The sequence below is a fragment of the Natator depressus genome, chromosome 7 (assembly GCF_965152275.1).
Source record: "Natator depressus isolate rNatDep1 chromosome 7, rNatDep2.hap1, whole genome shotgun sequence".
Taxonomy (NCBI): domain Eukaryota; kingdom Metazoa; phylum Chordata; order Testudines; family Cheloniidae; genus Natator; species Natator depressus.
Window position 1 is genome coordinate 53,216,260 of NC_134240.1, and position 22,866 is coordinate 53,239,125.

General features: G+C 44.9%; 1 protein-coding gene across 2 annotated transcripts in view; it reads left to right on the forward strand.

Moving 5' to 3' along the window:
• SEC24C (SEC24 homolog C, COPII coat complex component) overlaps positions 1-22,866 on the forward strand; it is a 62,412-nt gene that overhangs the window by 11,442 nt on the left and 28,104 nt on the right. Inside the window, exons 3-9 of one of the 2 annotated variants that reach the window (XM_074958449.1) lie at positions 1,754-1,840; positions 4,173-4,296; positions 6,309-6,484; positions 8,038-8,499; positions 12,645-12,775; positions 14,488-14,556; positions 16,479-16,590. In XM_074958449.1, the coding sequence (XP_074814550.1) occupies positions 1,754-1,840; positions 4,173-4,296; positions 6,309-6,484; positions 8,038-8,499; positions 12,645-12,775; positions 14,488-14,556; positions 16,479-16,590 (1,161 nt within the window). The remainder of the gene's footprint in view (positions 1-1,753; positions 1,841-4,172; positions 4,297-6,308; positions 6,485-8,037; positions 8,500-12,644; positions 12,776-14,487; positions 14,557-16,478; positions 16,591-22,866) is intronic. The other variant, XM_074958450.1, reaches the window with a different exon arrangement.

The window sequence follows — 22,866 nt, forward strand, 5'->3', positions numbered from 1 at the left end:
TTTTACCCCTTTCCTCTGAGTTCTGTTTTGGTTGCACTAGCAATAAAACACTGCTCAATTACAGATGTAGCTGAAATATTATTCACAAAAATCTAAGATACTGAGTGCCTCAGTAAATTGGTGGCAATGGGATATGAACCTTTCTGCCTCTAGATCACCAGAACAAAACCAGCTCAGGTCAATAGTGACTGAAAGGTGTCAATATCTGGTGGTGGTTCGTTGGTCTAAGTGCAGTGAGTTTGGTCTGACCTGTTCCCAGTGGACTGAGGCCCACATCGCAAAATACCATTTTACGATAAAGATAAAACCAGTGATTAAATGGGGCATGAGGCCTACTTTCCATGTCATGCTTAGAGGTGGTTCACTCAGGTTATAGTGGAAGCATATTAGTGGGATGGTGTGGAGGATGCTTGAATTACCTGATTGTGTGTACTGTACCACTTGTGCAGATAGTTCCAGGGACCAAAGCCTTTAATCTATCAGTCCAGCACTTCTCACCAGAATGAAATTGACTAGCTCTTTTAAAAAGCTTGTATATGACTGGGGAAGAGGAGAAAAGAAATGTAGGATGCTCTGAGTATTACCATAACCGCCAGAAGTGGACATTTGTTCTTATGACTGCCAGATATGGGAGGGAAATGGAGGGAGACAAGCAACACAGCATCAGGGGAGGACAGATGAAGTTATAGTGAATTTAAATTAGATGAACGGAGCCTTAGTCTGAGGGACATGAGACTACTGACATATATTTCTAAAATTTCAGCTAAGGGTTAAGTACTTCATCAATTATTTTTTCTTGGTATTGTCTGATAAACGTGCAGGGACTTGATAAATGTGCAGCCATATATATTACTTTAAATGCAGGCAACTTTAAAAGGATTCAGGAGGTGGGGTGGAGCAACTTCTCCCTTGCTCTGCTGCTTGCATCACCTTCTGGAGCTGGCCAACTTCCTTCTTTTGTTCTTCCTTTTTTCGGCCAGCTGTCTGGCCATCTCTTCTCCTCCCTACCACATACAAAGGTGTATCTCACATAATGGTGGTAGGATTCATTTGCTCTGTATGATGTAGAGGCCATAGTTCAGACCAGAATCGTAAGGGGCTGGCAGAAATTTAGCACCATGTAACTTTAGAATTGCAGTTGGGACGACATTTAAAAAACAGTGGAGAGGGATCTAAAAAAGGTGGCTGCTATGCCATGCTTTTAGAGGAGAAATCCCATTTTCTGATCTGACTTTTATGGTAGAGATAGTCCCAGTTGGTAGCAGAGTAGAAGAGGTGCCATGCCACTAGTTTTCACTGTAAGTGGGATAAAGACATGACGTCACACTATTGACTGAGCAATAGCTAGTTCTTGTTAGTGAAATGTGGAATAAACCTGCCATGGGCTGAGCTTGCATGAATGTTTCATAGGAGATAGTAGCTTTTCTGACAAGGTTTTTCCTGGGAAAAGCAGTCCTACAGAGTTCTCTGAATGCCATGTTGCTGCTGGAATACTTGATGTTGACCAGGCTCAATACTTGTTAAGCCTGCACTATCTACAGTGGTTAGGTGTTTTCTAGACAATGGCATAGTAATACGGAGTAGCAAGCAGAGTATAGGGAATATTTTGGGATTTGTGGGGTATAACAAATGTAGCATGGCTCTATCTCCATGGGTTTCTCTGCACTAAAGCAAACTGACTTCAGCTGGCGTCGACTTTACCTCTGAGTACTGTCTCTCAGGCTTTACTTGCTGCTATGTTTTGTCTTTCCAGGTTACTTTTCTTCCTTGGGGTTCCCTTCGAAGGGCTCTCCTGTTTCTATCAACTCTGATACTCCTACTCTTGCACCTAACTTCATAGGTAAATAGTTTTCTGTGTGGGAGTGTTTGTGATGTTGGTGTCCTGCTGTCCATTCAGCAAAACATAGTTTCTCTGCTAAGTGTCTTTGTGAAATCTGTTACATCCACATTTGATCTGATCCTTTTGTTTTGAGGAAGTGGTGAACATGCACTTTGCTACTCAGTTGCAGGTTGATGGTATTGTCCCTGTTCTTCTCCCTGGCAGCCCTCCAGAAACACATACAGGGTATAAAGAAAGAATCTTAGTAGAAATTCCTGATGATTGCCTGATTTAAACCTAACTACAGCTATGTTCGATTGTCTATCCTGTTAGTTTAGGGCACTATGAGGTCAAAATTGGGGTGAACCCACTAAAACAATTTCACTATGAAGAGAGATTGAGATTTTTGTCGCAGTATCTTTCGTCTCGGGACAGTGCAGCTGGTAAATGAAATGCCCCAATGGGGTCTATGTTGCAAAAGGGAAATGTCTTCAGCTGAGGATAAAGGTGAACAGAGGGGCTTTAGCAGTGACACTAATATTTCCTGATAATATTGACCAACAACAATTTTAAAATAAATATTTCCAGTGATTTCTTGGAGCAATTGCAAGGAAACAATTAAAGAAATGCATTCATAACTAGCATTGATGTATTTGCAAGAGTCTGAGTTCTGTCAGCAAAGTTAAATCACCTTTGAAAACTTCATTTCACGTGTTTATGCATTTTAAACTATGCTAACATTAGAGCAGTCCCACTATCCCCTTCTAGGAATCAGTCTAGATATGCTTTTCAGATTCATGGGATAGACCCACGGTAAGGTTGTATCCCACAATTCCTAACCGTTTTGCAAGGAGACTGTTTCATTATGGGAAGGAGACCCCAAAAATGCCTTAGTTTCTTAAATGAAATTAAGTGCAATAGTCACCCATCTCAAAAAAAGATATAGCAGAAATAGAAGGGGCTCAAATGAGCAACTCAGACGATTAGAGGCCTGGAGGGACTTCTGTACAGGAAGAAAAGATAACGTGTTTAGTTTAAAGAGGAGACAAATGAGATATGACTTACTGGAGGTATATTAAAAAACGAATGGTATAGAAAGATGTAAATGTCCCTTTGTTCTTGGTATTGAGGCAAGGCAAATAGGGCATTCAGTGAGATTTTGGCAACTCCTTTAAAACTTATAAAGGGAAAACCTTATTCGCACAAGGCATAATTAGCTCATAGAACTTATTCCATGCTATCTCTGAGGCCAGGTGCATAGTAAATTAAAATAAGACTATGTTTATATAGGCAGAATAAAATGTATGAGTATAAGCCCCTCTCGATTGTGTGCAAAAACCAACTTCCTGGGATTGAGAAATAGCTTCCCCTATGGCAGTTTATTTCATAACTCCATTATGGGGATACTAGCAGCATACTATGAAATATCTGTTACTGGCCACTGTCAGGATACCACCAGTGGTCCGATCTGATCTAGTAATTTCAGTGTTTTAAGTCATCTGCATCTAGTCATATGTATAATACAAATACATACACTTTTTTTGTGGATAGTTGTCTTGATTGTGCTACTGAGTATCCATAAGTATGTTTGTCAATGTGATCATACTAAACCTATGTTGGTGTGTTCTGTTTTGGAAGTAGACACTGCAAGCACGTCTTTGGCATTGCCCTGTGTGTTGGGGGACTGATAGGAAAGACAGACTTAAACTCACATTTGTTAGATCAAACTGCTTCAGTTGCAGTGTGGACATAATTCTGCAATGAAACTAAGTCTATTAACTACTAACATTCAGTTTGGACATGTTGTTCCCAGTTATATTACAGAAAATATAGTGCCAGGAAACAATTTTATAAATGGTTTCAGCAAATGCTTTTCATCTGCCAGTGTGTACAGGAAAGTGACCCAATGTTGACATAAGGTCCCACCTGACCACTTCCCTTCCTTGGGTTTGAAAATAATTTGTCCACTAGCATAAAGGTGGTCACACCACTGTTACTGAAAGGATGATGGACATTTGGGCCTTGTCTTTAGTTGACTCTTTGGGCAATGCTACCACTGGTGAACTTCCACCGCTGAGACTTAACCAAATATCATCTAAACCTCTTCTGAGTTGGGGTAGACAACACTGTGGCGAAAAGTGCTGGCATCCTGTTCATGCTAGGTCTTTCATTGTTGCTATGAATGGAGCTGCACTGATGCTTCAGCAATGGTGAAAGGTCAGTGTAGATGCCACCTTTTGTTCACAAATCATTAATCTCCTCTTGTTTCCCTTAGTTTTGTGGGTACTTGGTCAGTGCTGGTAGATTTCTGTGAGGTAATCTGTGCAATTAATATTTCTCTGTGTATCCCTAGGTACATTAAGAGCGCCTCCACCAACCTCTGGAGCACCTGTTCCTGCTGGCCAGCCAGTGTATAGTCAGTTTGGGCAAGGAGATGTGCAGAATGGGATTGCAACTTCAGCAGTCCAGATGCAAAGGTACTTATGAGAAGAGGAGGTCATAGGAAAGGCTTCAGACACCTTAAATCTATCAAGCTACTAGAGCACCGTACTACTTTCCTACCCTCCCCCACACCTTTCCCTCACCCCCCACCCTCCAAAGAAGGGCAAAAATACTTATGGTCTCTTAACTTGTGCTTTAGGTAGCAAAGAGGTTTTGAAGTGGCTTCAGATTTTTTTTTTGTCTTACTGCCACTTGTGAAACAATGTAAAGGGAAAGGAATACAACCAAAACATCAGTGAAACTCAATGAGCAGACTTCTCAGAGGTTCTGAGCATTCCCAGTTTCTTTGGCATCAGTGTGGCCGGGGAGTTCTCAGCCACTTTGAAAATCAGGCTAGAAACCTTTTTTAAAAAAAATTTTTTTTTATTCCTATAGAATATCTCATGAGCTTGCAACTGTAATGTTACTTCCTGAAACATTCTGTTCTTGTTACCTATGTCAGGGTTGCTCATGAGTGCAGGGCTGTTGTCTTTGGGTTTTTTAGGTGAGAACATTGACACCTGGGTGCAGACCATATTTACAGAATTTCATATGCTTAAAATACAGGTGAGTAGGAAGGAGTCCAAACTTTGAACAAACCAAATTTGAGTCACTGAGCTTAGGGAGTAACTCCTCTTCTCTTCCCTCCTGCCCTCCCCCCCCCCCCCCCTTATTTTATTAAGACAGTAGTCTCCAACCTTTTTATGCCCAAGATCACTTTTTGAATTTAAGGGCAACCCCGGATCTACCCCTCCCCTTCCCTGAAGCCCTGCTCACGCCATTTCCCACCCCCTCCCGCTTGCTCTCCTCCACCCATCCTTCCTCACTGTCACCGGGCTGGGGCAGAGGGAGGGGTGCAGGCTCTGGGCTGGGGCAGAGGGGTTTGCAGTGTGGGAGGGGGCTGCTGGCTCTGGGAGGGGCTCAGGGCTGGAGCTTGGGGCACGGGGCACAGCAGGGGGTTTGGGTGCTGGCTCCAGGAGAACGCTGGGGGTTGGGGTGTGGCCTCCTGCTGGGCGGCACTTACTGTGGGTGGCTCCTGGTCCGTGGTGTAGCAAGACTAAGGCAGGCTCCCTGCTTGCCCTGGCCCCATGCTGCTCCTGGAAGGAGACAGTGTGCCCCTGTGGCCCCTGGGGGGGGGGCACGGTGCTCTGTGCGATGCCCTTCTGGCTTCTTTGTGTCCCTTTGGAACTCTGAGAATTCTCCATCCAAGGGCCCCCCTGTCATGCCAGTAGGTTTTAGAGGATGGCTGGGCATAGATCATTTTTGGAGTCAGACAGCATTTCCTTTAATTGGCTGTAATAGTCTCCATTGATTGACACTTAAGCACTTCATTTTCCCACTCGCCCTCCAAAATGGCTGACCCACCCTATCTTGACAGCTCTTCCAGCCTCAAACTAACTGTGGGGTGAGACTGAGAAGTACAAGGTAGGTCTCCCACTTGGCAATGCAAAGCACTGCTACTATGCCAGTAGATTGCAGCAGTACGTCTAGGACAGTGCTGTGCCTAACATGGGAAAAAACAAAAGCACAGTGTTTGGTGAGGTGAATCTATAAGAGTATTTATATTGTAAGAAACACAGGATTTCTGATAGCAGAAGTGTTACAGAATATTGAAAGATGTGCAGAAACTGTAATTGTGTTTCAGACTTCATGTACTGCTTAATTCTCGGGTTTTGTGAGAACTTGAAACCAAGAAGGTGTGTGTTGGAACACTCAAGTGGTTTGTAAAGCATGGAAAACTGTAATTCCTCACATAACAGGGCACTCTTAATAACATTGGGGTGGGAGGAGGTATTGTTTCATGGTCTCTGTGTATAATGTCTTCTGCAGTTTCCACAGTATGCATCCGATGAAGTGAGCTGTAGCTCATGAAAGCTCATGCTCAAATACATTGGTTAGTCTCTAAGGTGCCACAAGTACTCCTTTTCTTTTTGCGAATACAGACTAACACGGCTGTTACTCTGAAACCTTAATAACATTTGTATTCTTTCCTTCTCTCCCCTCACAGGCCCTCTGCATCTCAGCCATTCATACCAGGCACTGCACCCACACCTGTTAGCCAACTAGCTACCTTCCAGCAATATGGCTCTCCCCCAATCAGTGCGCAGCAACTGACCAATCACATGGCAGGAATGCAGATAGGCAGTTCAACCTCGGCGCCTCCCCCAGCTGGACTGGGCTATGGTGAGTTGTTATGGCACACAGGGTTGTGTATGTATAATTGCTTTCTTTCTGTCGTATTTTGGTAGTGGAGCCATTTTCATATGGCAGTGACCCTCTTCCAGTAAGAGATAGTGTTTTCTGGACATTGAGTGTCATGGTAGTAAACAGGTAGATCTTATAGTCATAGGAAGTTACTTGAGAAAGCTTAGCACTGAGCCTGTTATATATGGTGATCCTGGGAACAGATTGTAGGAACTGAGGAAGAAAAGTGTAACTGGTTCTACTGTTCAGCTGCACTAGCTGGACGTAAACTGCAGAAATAGACCATTTTCTCAGCCAGCTGTTGCAGATTCTACATACTTTGATGCTGGGCAGGAGCCTGGTCTAAAAAAGGAGGGGGGAAAAAGCCTGTTGGAGCTACCAAAGGGACAAAGTGCTGAACTTGTGTGAACAATAAGTGGATGAAAGACTGTATTGTCCTGCACTGAAGGGTTTCATGGGGCTTTGTAAACTAAATTGACATCAGAAGACTTCTACAGCAGAAAACGTTGAAGCCAGGCACCCTTTTTTCTGTTGTCATTCCTGTAGTTGGCAAGACATTGCCTTTATAAAGAAGGTTGGAGATTGCAGTAAAACTAGGTCTTCTCTGCGTGTAGACATTTTTATTGCACTTGAATTTTTAGTTAACACACTTAATTTTGCTAAGCCTATTCTGTAATATAGCGTAATCACACTTCGTATTGTTAGGAGAAAAACAAGTGGGATTTAAGTATACAAATTCTACTGTACACGCTTAAGGAAATATCTTTCTCAAATTTCCCACTATAAATAGTATGGTGTAATTACCTTTAGATAATAACATATTTTGGTACACAGAAAAAAGACAGGAAATTTGCATTAAGGATATCGTCTGTCTTGCATTGTTAGGCTTCATATTCACTAGCACTTTTGTCGATCAGGCTCTGAAAAAAACACCCCGCGACCGACATAAGTTTCACCAACAAAAGTGCTGGTGTGGATAGCACTGTGTCAGCAGGAGAGGCTCTCCTGCTGACATAGCTAACACCACTTGTTAGGAGTGGTTTAATTATGCTGGTAGGAGAGCTTTCTCCTGCTGGCAAAGAACGGCTGCATGGGAGACTTTACAGCTGTAAGGCCCGTTATGTAGACATAGCCTTACAAGGAGAAGGATCAATGGTAGGAGATAAAGTTCACTGTAGCTTTTCAATCTGGCCTTGGCCACTGCATAATGGCCTTCACGTTAATGAAAAGACTCACAATGTTAAACAGCATGAAATGAATTACAAATGTTCCTGGAATCAAAGATCCTTTTCGGGGAGGGGGAGTGATCATGATTCAGGACCTCTTTAGGAACTTCATCTTCCTCAGCCTCTCCGACTCCAGTTTCAGAAGGGCTTTCATTACGGGGTTTTGTCTGGATTTAGGAGCAGAGTATAGTTTAAGGTAGAGATCAAGGTAGGTTAGAGGGCATGGATTTTGTTTGTGCTCTCTTAACTCAGGTGGTTTTTGTTTGTATGAAAGCAAATAATGGCAATAACTTTTCTGCTTGTCAGGTCCCCCAACATCAGTTCCTCCAGCCTCAGGAAGCTTTACTGCGACAGGATCTGGTCTCTACACATCTTACTCTCCAAGCCAAGGACCCCCTCCTGTTACCATGACCCATGTATTGCCTCCTACCAGCCTGTCTCAGGGTCTTTCCCTGGCACAACCTGCTTTTTCTGGTCCACCACTGTCAACCCAGCGCCTCCCTCAAGCCCCTGGTTTTGTCCCACCTCCCTGCTCCACAGGGATTGGACCTTCCAGTTACCCTCCTACCACTGGGGCCCCAAGACCTTCAACAATACAAGGCTCACAGTTGCCTGGACATGCTCTAACTGGATTACCAACATCCCAGCCTAATCATGTGTCCTCACCACCACCTCATCCAGCCATGTCTGGGCCTGCAATGACTGGCCTCCAGGGCCCACCTCCTCTCACACATCCTTCCCAGTCAGGATACCAAGTGCAGCAGAATGGTAAGTCATCTCGTTGCTCCTTCTGTACTTGATATAAGGTAATGTGCAGTCTGAGTGAACCAGTGGTATTGGTTACTGAGTCGCAGTCATCCAGGACTGTGGCAGTAATTGAAGATTCCAGTATTTCCCTGTCCTATTGAAGGAAGAGAATGTCTTTCTTCCAGATGCATTAGGTACGCACAAGGCAGGATCTTTGGTGAGCTTAAACACAAAAAGGAAGCTTACAAGAAGTGGAAACTTGGACAGATGACTAGGGAGGAGTATAAAAATATTGCTTGAGCATGCAGGGGTATAATCAGGCAGGCCAAAGCACAATTGGAGTTGCAGCTAGCAAGGGGTGAAGGGTAACAAGAAGGGTTTCTACAAGTATGTTAGCAACAAGATGATCAGGGAAAGTGTGGAACCCTTACTGAATGGGGGAGGCAACCTAGTGACAGATGATGTGGAAAAAGCTGAAGTACTCAATGCTTTTTTTGCCTCAGTCTTCACAGACAAGGTCAGCTCTCAGACTGCTCTGCTGAGCAGCACAGTATGGGGAGAAAGTGAGCAGCTCTCAGTGGTGAAAGAACGGGTTAAGTACTATTTAGAAAAGCTAGACATGCACAAGTCCATGGGTCCAGATTAATGAATCCGAGGGTGCTGAGGGAGTTGGCTGATGTGATTGCAGAGCCATTGGCCATTATATTTGAAAACTCATGATGATGGGGGAAGATCCCGCACAATTGGAAAAAGGCAAACATTGTGCCTATCTTTAAAAAAGAGAAGGAGAATCTGGGGAACTATAGACGAGTTAGTCTCACCTCAGTCCCTGGAAAAATCATGAACAGGTCCTCAAGGAATCCATTTTGAAGCACTCGGAGGAGAGGAAGGTGATCAGGAATAGTCAGCATGGATTCACCAAGGGCGAGTCATGCCTGACCAGCCTGATGGCCTTCTATGATGAGATGACCAGCTCTGTGGATATGGGGAAAGTGGTGGATGACTTTAGCAAAGCTTTTGATATGGTCTCCCACCATATTCTTGCCAGCAAGTTAAAAAAGTATGGATTGGATGAATGGACTAGAAGGTGGATAGAAAGCTGCCTAGATTGTCAGGCTCAACGGGTAGTGATCAATGGCTCAATGTCTAGTTGGCAACCGGTATCAAGCGGAGTGCCCCAGGGGTCGGTCCTGGGGCCGGTTTTGTTCAACATCTTCATTAATGATCTGGACGATGGGATGGATTGCACCCTCAGCAAGTTTGTGGATGACGCTAAGCTGGAGGGAGAGGTAGATACGCTGGAGGGTATGGATAGGGTCCAGAGTGACCTCGACAAATTAGAGGATTGGGCCAAAAGAAATCTGATGAGGTTCAACAAGGACAAGTGCAGAGTCCTGCTCTTAGGAAGGAAGAATCCCATGCACTGCTACAGGCTGGGGACCGAATGGCTAAGCGACAGTTCTGCAAAAAAGGACCTGGGGATTACAGTGGACAAGAGGCTGGATATGAGTCAACAGTGTGTCCTTGTTGCCAAGAAAGCTAATGGCATATTGGGCTGCATTCGGAGGAGCGTTGCCAGCAGATCGAGGGAAATGATTATTCCCCTCTATTCGGCACTGGTGAGGCAACATCTGGAGTATTGTGTCCAGTTTTGGGCCCCTCACTACAGAAAGGATGTGGACAAACTGGAGAGAGTCCAGCAGAGGGCAACAAAAATGATTAAGGGGCTGGGGAATGTGACTTACCAGGAGAGGCTGAGGGAACTGGGCTTGTTTAGTCTGCAGAAGAGAAGAGTGAGGGGGGGATTTGATAGTACCCTTCAAGTACCTGAAGGGGGGTTCCAAAGAGGATGGAGTTCAGCTGTTCTCAGTGGTGGCAGATGACAGAACAGAGAGTAGTGGTCTCAAGTTGCAGTAGGGGAGGTGTAGGTTGGATATTAGGAAACACTATTTCACTAGGAGGGTGGTGAAGCACTGGAATGGGTTACCTAGGGAGGTGGTGGAATCTCCATCCTTAGAGGTTTTTAAGGCCCTGCTTGACAGAGCTCTGGCTGGGATGATTTAATTGGTGTTGGTCCTGCTTTGAGCAGGGGGTTAGACTGAATGACCTCCCGAGGTTTCTTCCAACCCTAATCTTCTATGATCTCTTTGCACTGCAGGAGAGTATGGACTTATTGTCTAAGTTAGGTGCAAGAGTGGTCTGGTTCCTGATTTGTGTCTGTCTGGTCTCTTGGCTGCATTTTTTTCACTAGTGTTCCCTTTAGCTTGTTCAGAGTTTAGAGGAGAGTCCTGAGATCACCTCTGGTGGATGTATCCCTAATGAAGATTTAGTGTTTACTCCATTCTTCTTGGTCAATGTAGATACTAACTGAGTTAAACTGAATTAGAAAAAAATTTATTCTGGCTTGCATTGGTACAAAAGTATTTCTAACTGTTTAGCACCGTATGTTTGCATTGTTCTTTACAAGAATAAAATATGGTCCCCTGCCCTGAAGAGTTTGCAATTCAAATTAAATATGTTGAGCTTTGGTTGGTAAAGTTGACATTTGCTTTCTCCTATATTCAGAAGTAGAGAATTTACAAAAATTAAATATCGGTGCTTGGGGATTAAAATGTGCACACCCTGCATGTTTATGGAAAGTATTGTAACATGTTGAGAATGGATTGCTACTCTCCCTCCTTCTGACGCTTCCTTCTTCCATCTCCTTATGCTTTGATTTGTCTGCCTTAGTGAACTAAAGAGCAGTAAATTTAGTACGTATGAAAAGAAGTATTTAACATAAGATCTACAGTTCTCATCCTGTTATGTTTGCTGTTGATCACTGCATTGTAGAGTGGCATAGTTGCTGATCAGGGGGTTTAGAGCGAGGCACACGTGAGTTCTAACCCTGACTGACGTTCTCTCTCTGATCAGGTTACTTTATCCCTTTGAATTTGTTTCTCCCTTAGAAGGGGTATTGAGGATGAATTAATATCTATTACATTTTCTGTTGAATGAAAGCACTGAATGATTGTGACCCTTAATGTTGATAGCTAGCTGCAAGGATCAGAAAGAAGTTCCCTGCAGCATTTTACAATTGGCTAGGTGAATTACCTACTTCTTAAAAGCTATCTGCCCAGTGTAGTTTTTGTTATTGGCCATGTCACTTAGGCTATGTCTACACTAGTGAGCTTACAGTGGGCACAGCTGTATTGATGCAGCTGTGCTGCCATAAGATCAGTTGTCTAGCACCTCTATGCTGACAGGAGAGAGCTCTCCCATCAACATAATAAAACCACCCCCAACAAGCGGCAGTAGCTTTGTCAGCGGGTGAAGCTTGCCCATCAACATAGCGCTGTGCACACCACCGCTTATGCTGGTGAAACATGTTGTTCAAGGGGTTAGTTTTTTTCCAGATTCCCAAGGGACCTAAATTTTGCCAATGGAAGTGGTAGTATAGACATGGCCTAAGTGTTTAAGACACTGCTGGGTAGAACTATCCATTTTGTAAGAGAACAGTGGCAGGTACTTAGCTATCTACCTATATACTGCCTTCTGTGTCTTTTGCAGCCGAAACAACCGTGTACCACCCCAGGAATTTCCATTAATAAAGTGTAAAGCAAAATGAAATATATGCAATTTAAAAACTAAACAAATTAAAATAGCAGAGTTTTAATCTGTGCTAATCTCGGGCAACACAAAAGCTGTCTGACACGCTTCTATCAGTATTTCTTTATTTTGTTGGTGCAGTATGGGGTACTGGACTGCTTTGGTCATAGTTTATATTAGCCAGATCTGCGGCATAGCCTGTGTTTTCATAGAGGCTTTAATGCAGATCTAACCCATTGCCTACTCTCTTAAAGGACCAGTTCTTCCCATTTCTGAAACGGGTTCCAAAAATGGATTACTTAGATCACTATTAAATCTGGACTACTCTGATAGAGAGACAGGTTACAATTGAAGAATTTTGGTAAATCTCTTCAATCCTAATTACTTGAAGGGCAGGTAGCTGTCCATTTTTGGATTAAGATGACTAGAAAAACTGGTTAAGAAAGAAAGTGTTTAGTATTATTTGTATTAAAGTAGCTCCAGGGAGCCCTACTAACAGACCCAGGACCCCGTTGTGCAAGGCGCTGTACAAATACAGAACAATTAGATATGCTTTCATTCTGTTGTCTCATTTTCAGGTTCCTTTGGACAGGTTAGGGGCCCACAACCAAACTATGGCGGTGCTTATCCAGGAACATCAAATTACGGGAGTCAACCTGCACCACCTCCCCCGCCAAAACGCTTGGATCCGGACTCCATTCCTAGCCCTGTAAGTTAATTCAGTTCTCACCAACATGAACTTCCACATAAAACATCTTCTTATAAATCAAACTGACGGGTGCCAAAAACTGGTCCCAATGCTCTATCTGTTGGCTTTGTTCTTCATACTTCTGCCCATGAATGGAGGTTCTGGGAATATAACCTCTGATTTACCAGAAACAGTATTGTCTAGTGATTAGAGCACGGAACTGGGTGTAGGCCATCTGAGTTCTATTCCCAACTCTGTCATTGATTCCGTGTGTGGTCTTGAACACATTACTGAGCCTCTCTCTCCCTTTGTTTCTCTGTCTGTAAAAATGGGATACTTACCTGCCTCAGACCCAAAAGCAGAAGTATGGGGGTATTTCAAGTGCACATTGATCTATCAAAGTAGTGCGTATTGTCACTCCCCCTGAACAGAATTTGATCATTGTGTGCTGATGTTTCTGTTAGTGGCTCTTCGAAAGGGCCAACATGTGCTGGTTTAGGCACAACACATGACCTGCCTTAAAAATGATCAAATGTCCTGTGGGGATTGTCACCTGAATTTTGAAAACCCTCCCACTTCACTGATAGAACAAAATAAGTTCTCTGTCTGAAACAGTTGACTGACTGACACAGGTCCCAAAACTGCATTAATTTTATCTGACATTGAGATTATCCAGCTTCTAAGAGGGATATAAACAATGGAGTTAGAAACCAATGAAGGCTCAATTTGAGGAGGCCTGAAGAGCTAGTTTATAGTATGGTGGGCCATTCGTTATAGGTGTACAGTTCTCAATCATGACAGGAACTGATTGAATATAGAACACCATAGCAGTTAATCCAGCTCTGCTGATATTTTGTTTGTTTAATGTATGGGCCATAAATGTGTCGTCTTTCCTGTCCCGCTAGATGTAACTTCAAAACAGCTAGTTAACTCTGTTGCCAAGAACGTTCTATGCAGAATCATGAGAGACACTGGTAGTTGAAGGATGAGCTATTTCTCAAATTTTAATGCTCTGCAGAAGGGAGGTTCCAAAAAGCAGGCAGGGGAGTGCAGACAAGCAACAGTGTGAAATGACAGTCCCTCGTAATTCCTACCACTAGCCTCTTAGGCTCGTCCTCCACTCTTCCTGATTCTGCTGAGTTGGTGTTTCCAAAGACCACAATTGCTTCTGATGCTGACAAACTTTTTCAGGGCAGTGATTTTAGTCACGTCTTAAATTTTATACCTGGCTTTAATCCGGCTTTATGTTACCACCTGATCTAGCTAACGGTATTGAAGTCCTAGGCTTTTCTGGTTTTTGATTCGATGTTTGTGTGTGTTTTAGGACTTGCTTTTTGGAAGGAATGGAGGCATTTTAATACCTTTGCTTGCTTCTCTCCTCTTTCACTAAATTAAATCTCAAGAAACTTGCATCAAGTGCCTCCATTGCAGCATGTTCTTAAAGCGTAAATCCCCAAATTCTAACAAAACAAGCATGTGAGCCATTGTCTCTGCCAACATAATGCTCAGAACCCAAGAACAGTTCAATGGCAAGACAGATTCTGGGATTAATGTGTAGTATGGAAGCAGATGTGTTCTTTTCCTCTTGTTGCATGATTGTACAAATGTATATATCTAACTCCAGTGCTATAAATTTGGGCAGAGAGAAGTAACACTGTTACTTTTTGTTTTATTACTCTTTCTTTGTTTTTCTTTTTGTGGCACTCTGTTACTTTAAAAAAAAAAAAAAAAAGCAACTCAGTGAGCTGCCTCCCCAGCAGAAACCCAGGCACAGAATAGACCCAGATGCAATTCCTAGCCCAGTAAGTGCGGTGTCTGTCTTCTATCATCTGTGTGTTGGTGACCACCTGTGCATGCTTGCGGCATAAGCTTCACCTTACTAACCCTTCAGTGTTAATCTTTTATCCTTCTTTCCCATCCCTTTCTGCTTACTTCATCAAAATGAATAAAATAAACACCACATGGGGAATGGTCATGAAATCACTTCCTATGTCATGAAATAAGGGGCAATAGAAAGTGGACAGCACTTTGGAAGCAGATTATGAAGAATGTCTCCCCTCCACATTGTCTGCCTGACCTTTAAAAGCAAAATACCTATCTACATCAGATTCCAGTTGGAATGTCTATAACACAAAAAATGCAGTATGAGTAGTTACACATACTCTCTCTGCATACCATATGCATTACAAGTACACACAGTTTGTTCCTTAGTGGAAGTCTTTTCCACCTGTGTAAATTGAATTTGATTACTGTTTGTTCTTGAGGTGCCAATACTGGGCTAGTGTTTGATGCATTGTCTCACTTTTGAAGTAACCATTTTGTTTTGACATTAATTCCTTGTCTGAATCCCTTAGCAGACTTCCTCTGAGGCATGGGGAGCTATAAACATTCTTTCATTATCTGTGATCCTACACCACTGTTAAAAATTAAAATGTTACATTTGTAAATTAGAAATGTGCCTTGAGAATCTTTTTAAAATGAAAAGTATTTACCTTTGGATTGGAGGAAAATGGTGGATTAGATTTTCTATTACCCCAATATCATTTCTGTTTTACTGGTGATTGGCTAAAGTTGGTCACATGACTCGTATCTAATCAGTGATGACACCAACTTCAGTTAATCTGTAGAGTTTTGAGAAGAGATTTTTCCTGGAATGGTCACAGTCTGATTCTGTGGTTGAGCATTCCACTCGCACAATTTAGAACATGTACTGTGTAAGGGTAACAAGAACTCTGCTGTATAACACTCTGCATGTTAAAATAGGTTGCAAATTGGGGGATATAATTTGGGGGCAATGGATTGTTCAGTATGATCAGTGCTAGATTAATGCTTAAAATGGATTTGGCATTGGTACTGAAAAGGTAGTTAAAAGGGCTCAATTCTCTTTCTATAGTCTCCCATTCTGTGGCAGAATTCATTGGATACTTTTAATCCAAAAGTGCTGTTGAACTTCATAATGCATAATCTCTAATTAGGCGTATTCTTTTAAACAAGTTTGTCCCGGTAACTAGTGGATTTAACACTGTTACCATCCTGTCGAGCTCAGCTTGAATGATCTGTAACAGTCTGAGTTGCAGACTGGCCTCGGTCCCAAAAGCTCAAAGTATGAACTAGTGTGAGCACTGTGTAGAAGTGATCAAATTCCTTCTGAGTTTTCATATTACTTTAGGTCACAGTCTAATCAGATATACAGTGGAATAGCTTCACTTTGTGAAAATACTGGGAACTTAACAGCTCAGAAAGAAAAGGCAGGCAAAAAAGGAAGTGCAAGCTGAAAGATATTTGGAAATTATAACAAAGCTGCCAGAGAGAGCTTTCTGTGACTGTAGTTGCAACAGAGCATACTGGGGAGCAGTAAAGAGCAGAATACTGTTAGAAATTATTTTCTTGGGCCAAATTTTGCTTTGAGTCCAGATCAGATCTTAAAATGTAAAACATGTCAATCTTCAAAATAATTAAAACAATAGAAAACTGGGAAGGGAGTTAAAATGTGGTGGGGTTTTTTTGTTGTTGTTGAAATAAACCCATCTCTTGTCTTATTCTCAGTTCGGAAACCATAAGAGTTGACTGCTTGGTAAAGCTTAAACTAGGTCTAGGCTTCTCAATTCTTAGAGCTAGTAATGTTTGTCCCAATCCCTGTCTGATTGCTCTGTAACTCCAGATTCTGTGTTCCCCCTCCATGAAATGGAGCCTGCTGTGGTTAACATGCTGCTTTCCATTCTAGATCCAGGTAATTGAAGATGACAGAAATAACCGCGGATCAGAGCCATTCATCACTGGAGTTAGAGGGCAGGTCCCACCCCTCGTTACTACCAATTTTCTGGTGAAAGATCAAGGTAAAATACTGTTCACTCCCTCCGTAAGTCCTCCTCTTACCTCCCCCCCCCGCCAAAAAAAAAAAAAAGCACATTACCAAAGATCCAATTACATTATTGTCAGACATTCTTAATGGAGAAGTCTGAGGAACGTTCCCTTTATGGTGCAGGGGCACTAGCTTTTTACCAGTGGAGGCGTGAGTTCAAATTCTGTTTCAGGTCACAAGTGAAATGAGTAGAGCCCCAACTTGTACTCCAGTGGATGTTTTGGCCACCTAGAACTAATCAACAAGTAAAGACAATTGACACTTCCTTGGGGAAAGCATAAGAACCAACATAGCAAAGTGTGTTAAAAAGCCAGGAAAAAACAGTTTTTCTTCAAGTGTTCGCTCATGTCAATTCCATTCTAGGTGTGCATGCGCCCAAGTGTGCGGCCGTTTGAGATTTTTTGCCTTAGCAGTATCCGTAGGGTCAGCTGCGGTGCCCTCTTGAGTGCTGCACTCATGCATCAGTATATTAGGCGCCGCCAGCCCTACGCCCTCCCAGTTCCTTCTCACCTCCCATGGTGGTCAGTTAAAGCGCCTTTCCCTTGCATAGCAAGGATTAGTGGTTCTTCTACTCCAGTCTTCGAGCCTTAGGGCCTTGTAAATAGTTTAATTAGTAAGTAGTTGTTAAATAGTCTAGTTATAGAGAGTCCCAGTGGGGACTTTGCCCCAAGCAGGGCATGCCTCAGTCTCAAGGTTTTAAGCTCTGCTCTGACTGTTAGTGACCCCCAAGCAGCTGCCTCAAAGGCTTGAGGGAATCACACATGTGAAGCATCTGTAAGTGTTGCATCTGTAAGAACTTTTTGTCCCAGAACTGAGAAGAAGCGAGACATCTGTTTGAGGACCCTCCTCATCTAGGCTGCTCCCCACCCGGCATTCAAGCCTTCTTGGCTAGACTCTGCCCTGAGCACCTCAGCCTCGGTGCACAGCGCACCCCAGCACTGGGCTCCATCCGACACCACTGGTGTCTGAGAGGAGCTCAAAGAAGGGTGATGCCCCGGCACTGAGCAAGAAGGGCAAAGGACCCAATTTGGGCCGACAGCTCACACCGGAGCCACACAGGGACCTCCCTCCTCTCCCCCCCCGAATGGGGCCCCCTTGCTCCCCGAGGCATCCGCCACTGACTCCAGAAAGTGCTAGGAGACCCAGATTGGTGACAGGGACTATGCCTTCACAGGCTTTCCCGGCGCCCAGAGAGCAGAGGCCTCTACCAGTGCTGCCAGCCCCACGTGTCGTAGGTCATGGCAAAGGCTTACAGTGAAGGCAAGCCAGTGGTAAAGACCCCTCTGAGGGTAGGCAAATGATGCTGGTCTCCGGAATAGAGACAGCGTGTTCCATCTCCACGCCCCAGGTCTCCATCTTCTACAGGATGTCCTAGATCACTGGCACCGCAGTTGCAGTCTCTGCCCTCTCAACGTGGGTCACCTAGAGGAAGGCACCGGTCATTATACCACCGGCACCGATCATCCTTCCACTGGCTGTCTGCTCGGCACAGATCTCAGTTTCGTAGACCATGGGAGCTGTCTGCCTCATGGTACTGAGCCCCCTGTCCCTAATCCATCTACCCGAGGCACTGGTCTCCCGTGGCAATGGTTAGCCATCAGACGCAAGCTTCTATGTCCTCTCTGTGGTCACCGGAAGGTGATTTCTCCAGTACGGAAAAGGAATTCAGCCCTTCACTGCGACAGCATTGACAGCCATTATGGCAGCGAGGCTAGTGGCTGGCGCAGTAGCCCTACAGAGGCACGTGGGGCATGCCTGTGATGCCGATGCCTCCAATCCACTCCTCTGCCACTGCCTCAGAGCAGCAACAGGCGGCACCGAGCACAGTGTGCGAGGTGCACTCGGAGGCTAGGGTAGAGGAGTAAGCGCCCACCCCAAAACCCTCTTCCCCCATGAGGAATGATTTCTTGGGGCCTCCCCTGGTAACTCAGTAGTCCGCCTCCTCCCCAGATCAGGCAGTGGTCTTGTATACGCACGCCATGGCTCATCAAGGGCAGATCTCAGGAACTGGTGCAGTGGAACCTCGATCTGGTACTTTCCACCTGCCATGACCTGGGCCTGTTGGTAAACTAAAAGAATTTGACCTTATGGCTGGTGCAATGAATAGAGTTAATTGGGGCGGCTCTCGACTTCGCTCAAGCCACAGCCTTCCTTCTGGAGGTGCATTTTCAGGAACCATCACGTAAATGTCAGGGAGCTTGAAGCGGTTCGTCTCGCCTGAGAGATGTTCCTGCCCCACCTGAAGGGCACGGTGGTGCAGGTCCTGACAGACAATACCACCGCAGTGTATTATATCAACAGGCAGGACCGAGCCAGGTTGTTGGCCATTTACCAAGAAGTTTTCAGCCTTTGGGACTTGTGTGCAGCATGCCATCCACCTGGTAGCCACACATCTGCCTGGGGCGAGGAATGTGTTAGCAGATCACCTCAGCAGAATCTTCTCATCTTGCCATGAGTGGTCGCTCCATCCAGAGGCTGACAGAGTAATCTTCCAGTGGTGGGGGACTCCCCAGGTGGACTTGTTCGCGTTCCGTCAGAACAGGAAATGCCATGCATTCTGTTCAATCCGGGGAATGGGTAGAGGCTCCCTGTCAGATGCCTTTTTGCTCCCTGGTAGGGTACTCTGATGTATGCCTTCCCTTCGAGGGTCCAAAACTGTTTACTGGCAAGACTGACCAGTCACTCCACTCATTGGAAGATTCAAGGGCCACTCTCAGATCTTAATATTTATATACCTGCAACAAAACGAACAACAAGGCAGGTATTATACATTATAGCGTCCCAGACAGGCCCCATACACAGAGCAACTGAGACAATACGATAACCAGAGACATAGGCAGAGACCGACCAGATGCAGATCAAACTCTTCCCAACCCACCACATCCCAACAATCAACATCTAAACAGCAGATTTGAAGGTTTTGTCCAGTGCTTGACAAACCTCCCCCAACTTTTGCTGCCAACACCACTTCCAACCAACCATCCTTTTACTAACTGTCTAAAGCGTTCTATCCAACTTGGCAAACTATCACTTCTGACAGACAGGAATTGGAAATCATCAAAATCAGCTATGCCGTCCCTCTTCAGGGACCCCTCGCGAACCCCTCCTGAGACAGGAAGTAGAACATCATCTACACCTGGAGGTGCTAAAGCCAGTTTCGGTACCTCAGAGAAAAGGGCTTCTATTTCCCCCCCTTTTTTTTTTTAACCCAGAAGATGTCTGGAGGATGGTGTCACCCATCCTTGATCTCAGGAAGCTAAACAAATTCGTCAGAACACACGATTCAGGATGGTTATGTTACCTACAATCATTCCAGGACTGGAACAAGGGGATTGATTTGCAGCCCTTGACCTTCAAGACACACACTTTCACATTGCTATACGTCCAACGCACAGGAAATTTCTTCAATTCATACAGGGACAGAATCATTTCCAATATACGGTACTACCTTTTGGCCTTTCCACAGCCTCCTGGGTATTTTCCAATGTCCTTGCTGTGGCAGCAACCCTCCTTTGCAAGCATGGGGTCACAATACACCCCCACTTAAACAATTGTCTGATCAAGACTCTCACTCAGGAAGAAGCCATCGCAGTCGTGCAACAGACAATGTCACTCTTCACAAGTCACAGTCTACTAATAAACTTCCAACAGTCCACACTAATGCCAGTCAGAAACTGGACTTAATCGGCGCCCATCTAAATTCTCTAGAAGCAACAGCATCATTACCTCCTCAGAGATTCGCCATTCTAATGAACCTCATCAATACCTTAGTGCACAGCCCACAGATATCCACCAGAGCCTGCCTTCAACTACAAGGTCACATGGTGTCGACCACGTACGTGGTGAAACACACCAGGGTGCACATGCGCTGCTTGCAGGGTTGGCTCAAGACAGTGAACACCCCACAGAAATGCAGTTTGAACAAACTTCTAAGCATGCCAGTAAAGGTCAAGGCCTCACTACAATGGTGGAATCACCTGTGCAACATCTCCGTAGGCGTCCCTTTCCTACAGCTTCCTCCCGAAATGGTAACCACAACAGATGCCTCTACTGGGATGGGGTGCCCACTTAGGCAACCTTACAGTACAGGTAAGATGGTCTCCTTCCAAATCAACACTCCACATCAGTGTACTTGAACTGCTCGCAGTTTGCAATGCCTGTCCACATTTCATGCCTCTGATCAAAAACAGAAACATACAGATTCTGACGGACAGTGTGGCTTGAATGTTCCACATAAGCAAACAGGGAGTGTGACCTCGGTTCCTCACTGTATAGGGAGGCCATAAAGCTCTGGACATGGCTGATATGGTGATGCTGTGTTGGATGCACCATCTACCTGCTGAGGTCCCAGAAGGTCACAGCTGACGCATTAAGTCCAAGGTTCTCTAACGATCACTAGTGGGAAATCAACACCTGTGTGATCCAGAGCATTTTTCAACTGTGGGGGTTTCCCATGCTAGACTTATTCACCACAAAACAGAACAGCAAATGCCCAAATTTTTGCTCCGGAGTGGGTCTGGAGCCAAGATCCAGAGGTGGCGCATTTTTCATCCTATAGGATACACCCTTCCTGTATGCCATGACCCCCACCCCATTGCTGTCCAGAGTCTTGCATAAGATCAGGATCGATCAAGCCAAAGTCATTCTGATAGTACCTGCCTGGCCCAGGCAAACCTGGTATCCATACCTGCAACAGATGTCCTTATGCCTCCATGTTTTCTCCCACTTCTTCCAAATCTCCTTTCTCAGGAAGCAGGTCAGACTCTGCATCCAAACTTGGAGTCGCTCCATCTCAGAGCCTGGCTCCTCAGTGGTTCCAAGGCGAGGAGGTAACTTGTTCGGAGGACGTTGAAGACATCTTGCTAAACGGCAGGCGGCCCACTACACGAGTTATGTACTTCCGCAAATGAAAGAGATTCCACATGAGGTGCCTAAACAAACAAATTGAGGCCATCACCTCAACCATACCATTGGTCCTGGACTACATGCTTTACCTTAAGAAATCTGGCCTTTTAATGAGTTCAGTATGAGCACATCTGGCTGCCATTACAATATTCTGTGACAAAGTGGACGGTGTTTCAGTCTTTGCTTACCCAATTATCAAAAGATTTCTCCAGGGAGTGCGCAACCTCTTCCCAGATCCAGAACCCCAACGCCCCTGTGGGACCTCAGTTTAGTGCTTTGATTCCTCACAACTGCCCTATTCAAACCTTTGGCTATGTGTTCTCTACTACACCTTTCCATGAAAGTGGCCTTTCTAGTTGCCATCAAGATGAGTAACCCTCTCTTCTAGATAAATGGAGTGTGATGCAGAACTTCCACAGTTAGATTGCCTTCTGACGTAGCGGGGAAGAACATGCTCCACCCTGACAGTTGATGTAGTACATGGCAGTTGTATTGTCCATGAGAACCGAAACAGCCTTATCTGTAATGTGGGGCAGGAACATTTGGTGGGCTAGGCAGACTACCCCGAGTTTCCCTGATATTGATGGAAAGAAAGAGCTCTTCTTGGGACCATAGGCCTTGAGTCCTGAGGCACCCTAGGTGGGCTCTCCAACCCAGCGCTGAGGCATCGGAGACCAGGGACACAGATGGTTGGGGCCGTGAAAGGTACTCCTGCACAGACAGTGCATTGGTTCCACCACCAAGTCAACAAATCAAGGCCCTAGTGGGGGACAGTGAGTACCATGTCCAGATGATGTCACAAAGGTGAATATACAGTGGCCAGCCAGGCCTGGAAAGGTCTGAGACATAGCCTCACGTGTTGCACCACATATGTGCATGATGCCGTGTGGCCTAGGAGGCTCAAGCACATCTGGACTGTGGTGACCGGATGTGTCTGACGGGAACACGATCCTCCAGAAGTAAGGCCTTTCCCATATGGAGTTGAGAACTGCCCCTATGAACTCTATCCTTTGTACAGGTATAAAGATGGATTTCAGATAGTTCATTAGTAGACCTAAGGCCAAGTTTGAGGCCACCTGCTTTAAGAATTCCTGGTGGGCCTTTTGGTCATCTTGAGGTAGGGAAACACAATAGCCACCACTGCCTCTTCTGGGGAAGAGAAGGAAGAGGCTAAGGCTTGTTGAAGGGACTCTGCCTTTCCGAGACCTGTGGGACCTCCTCTTCAGGTTTGGCCCTGAGCTCAGCACCGGAGTCTGGGGTCTCGCAGTGTGGTACTGGAGATGCCCTACTTTCCGAGGTCACAGAATACGAACACCTCAAAATGGTGCCCTGGCCTGGGGGGACC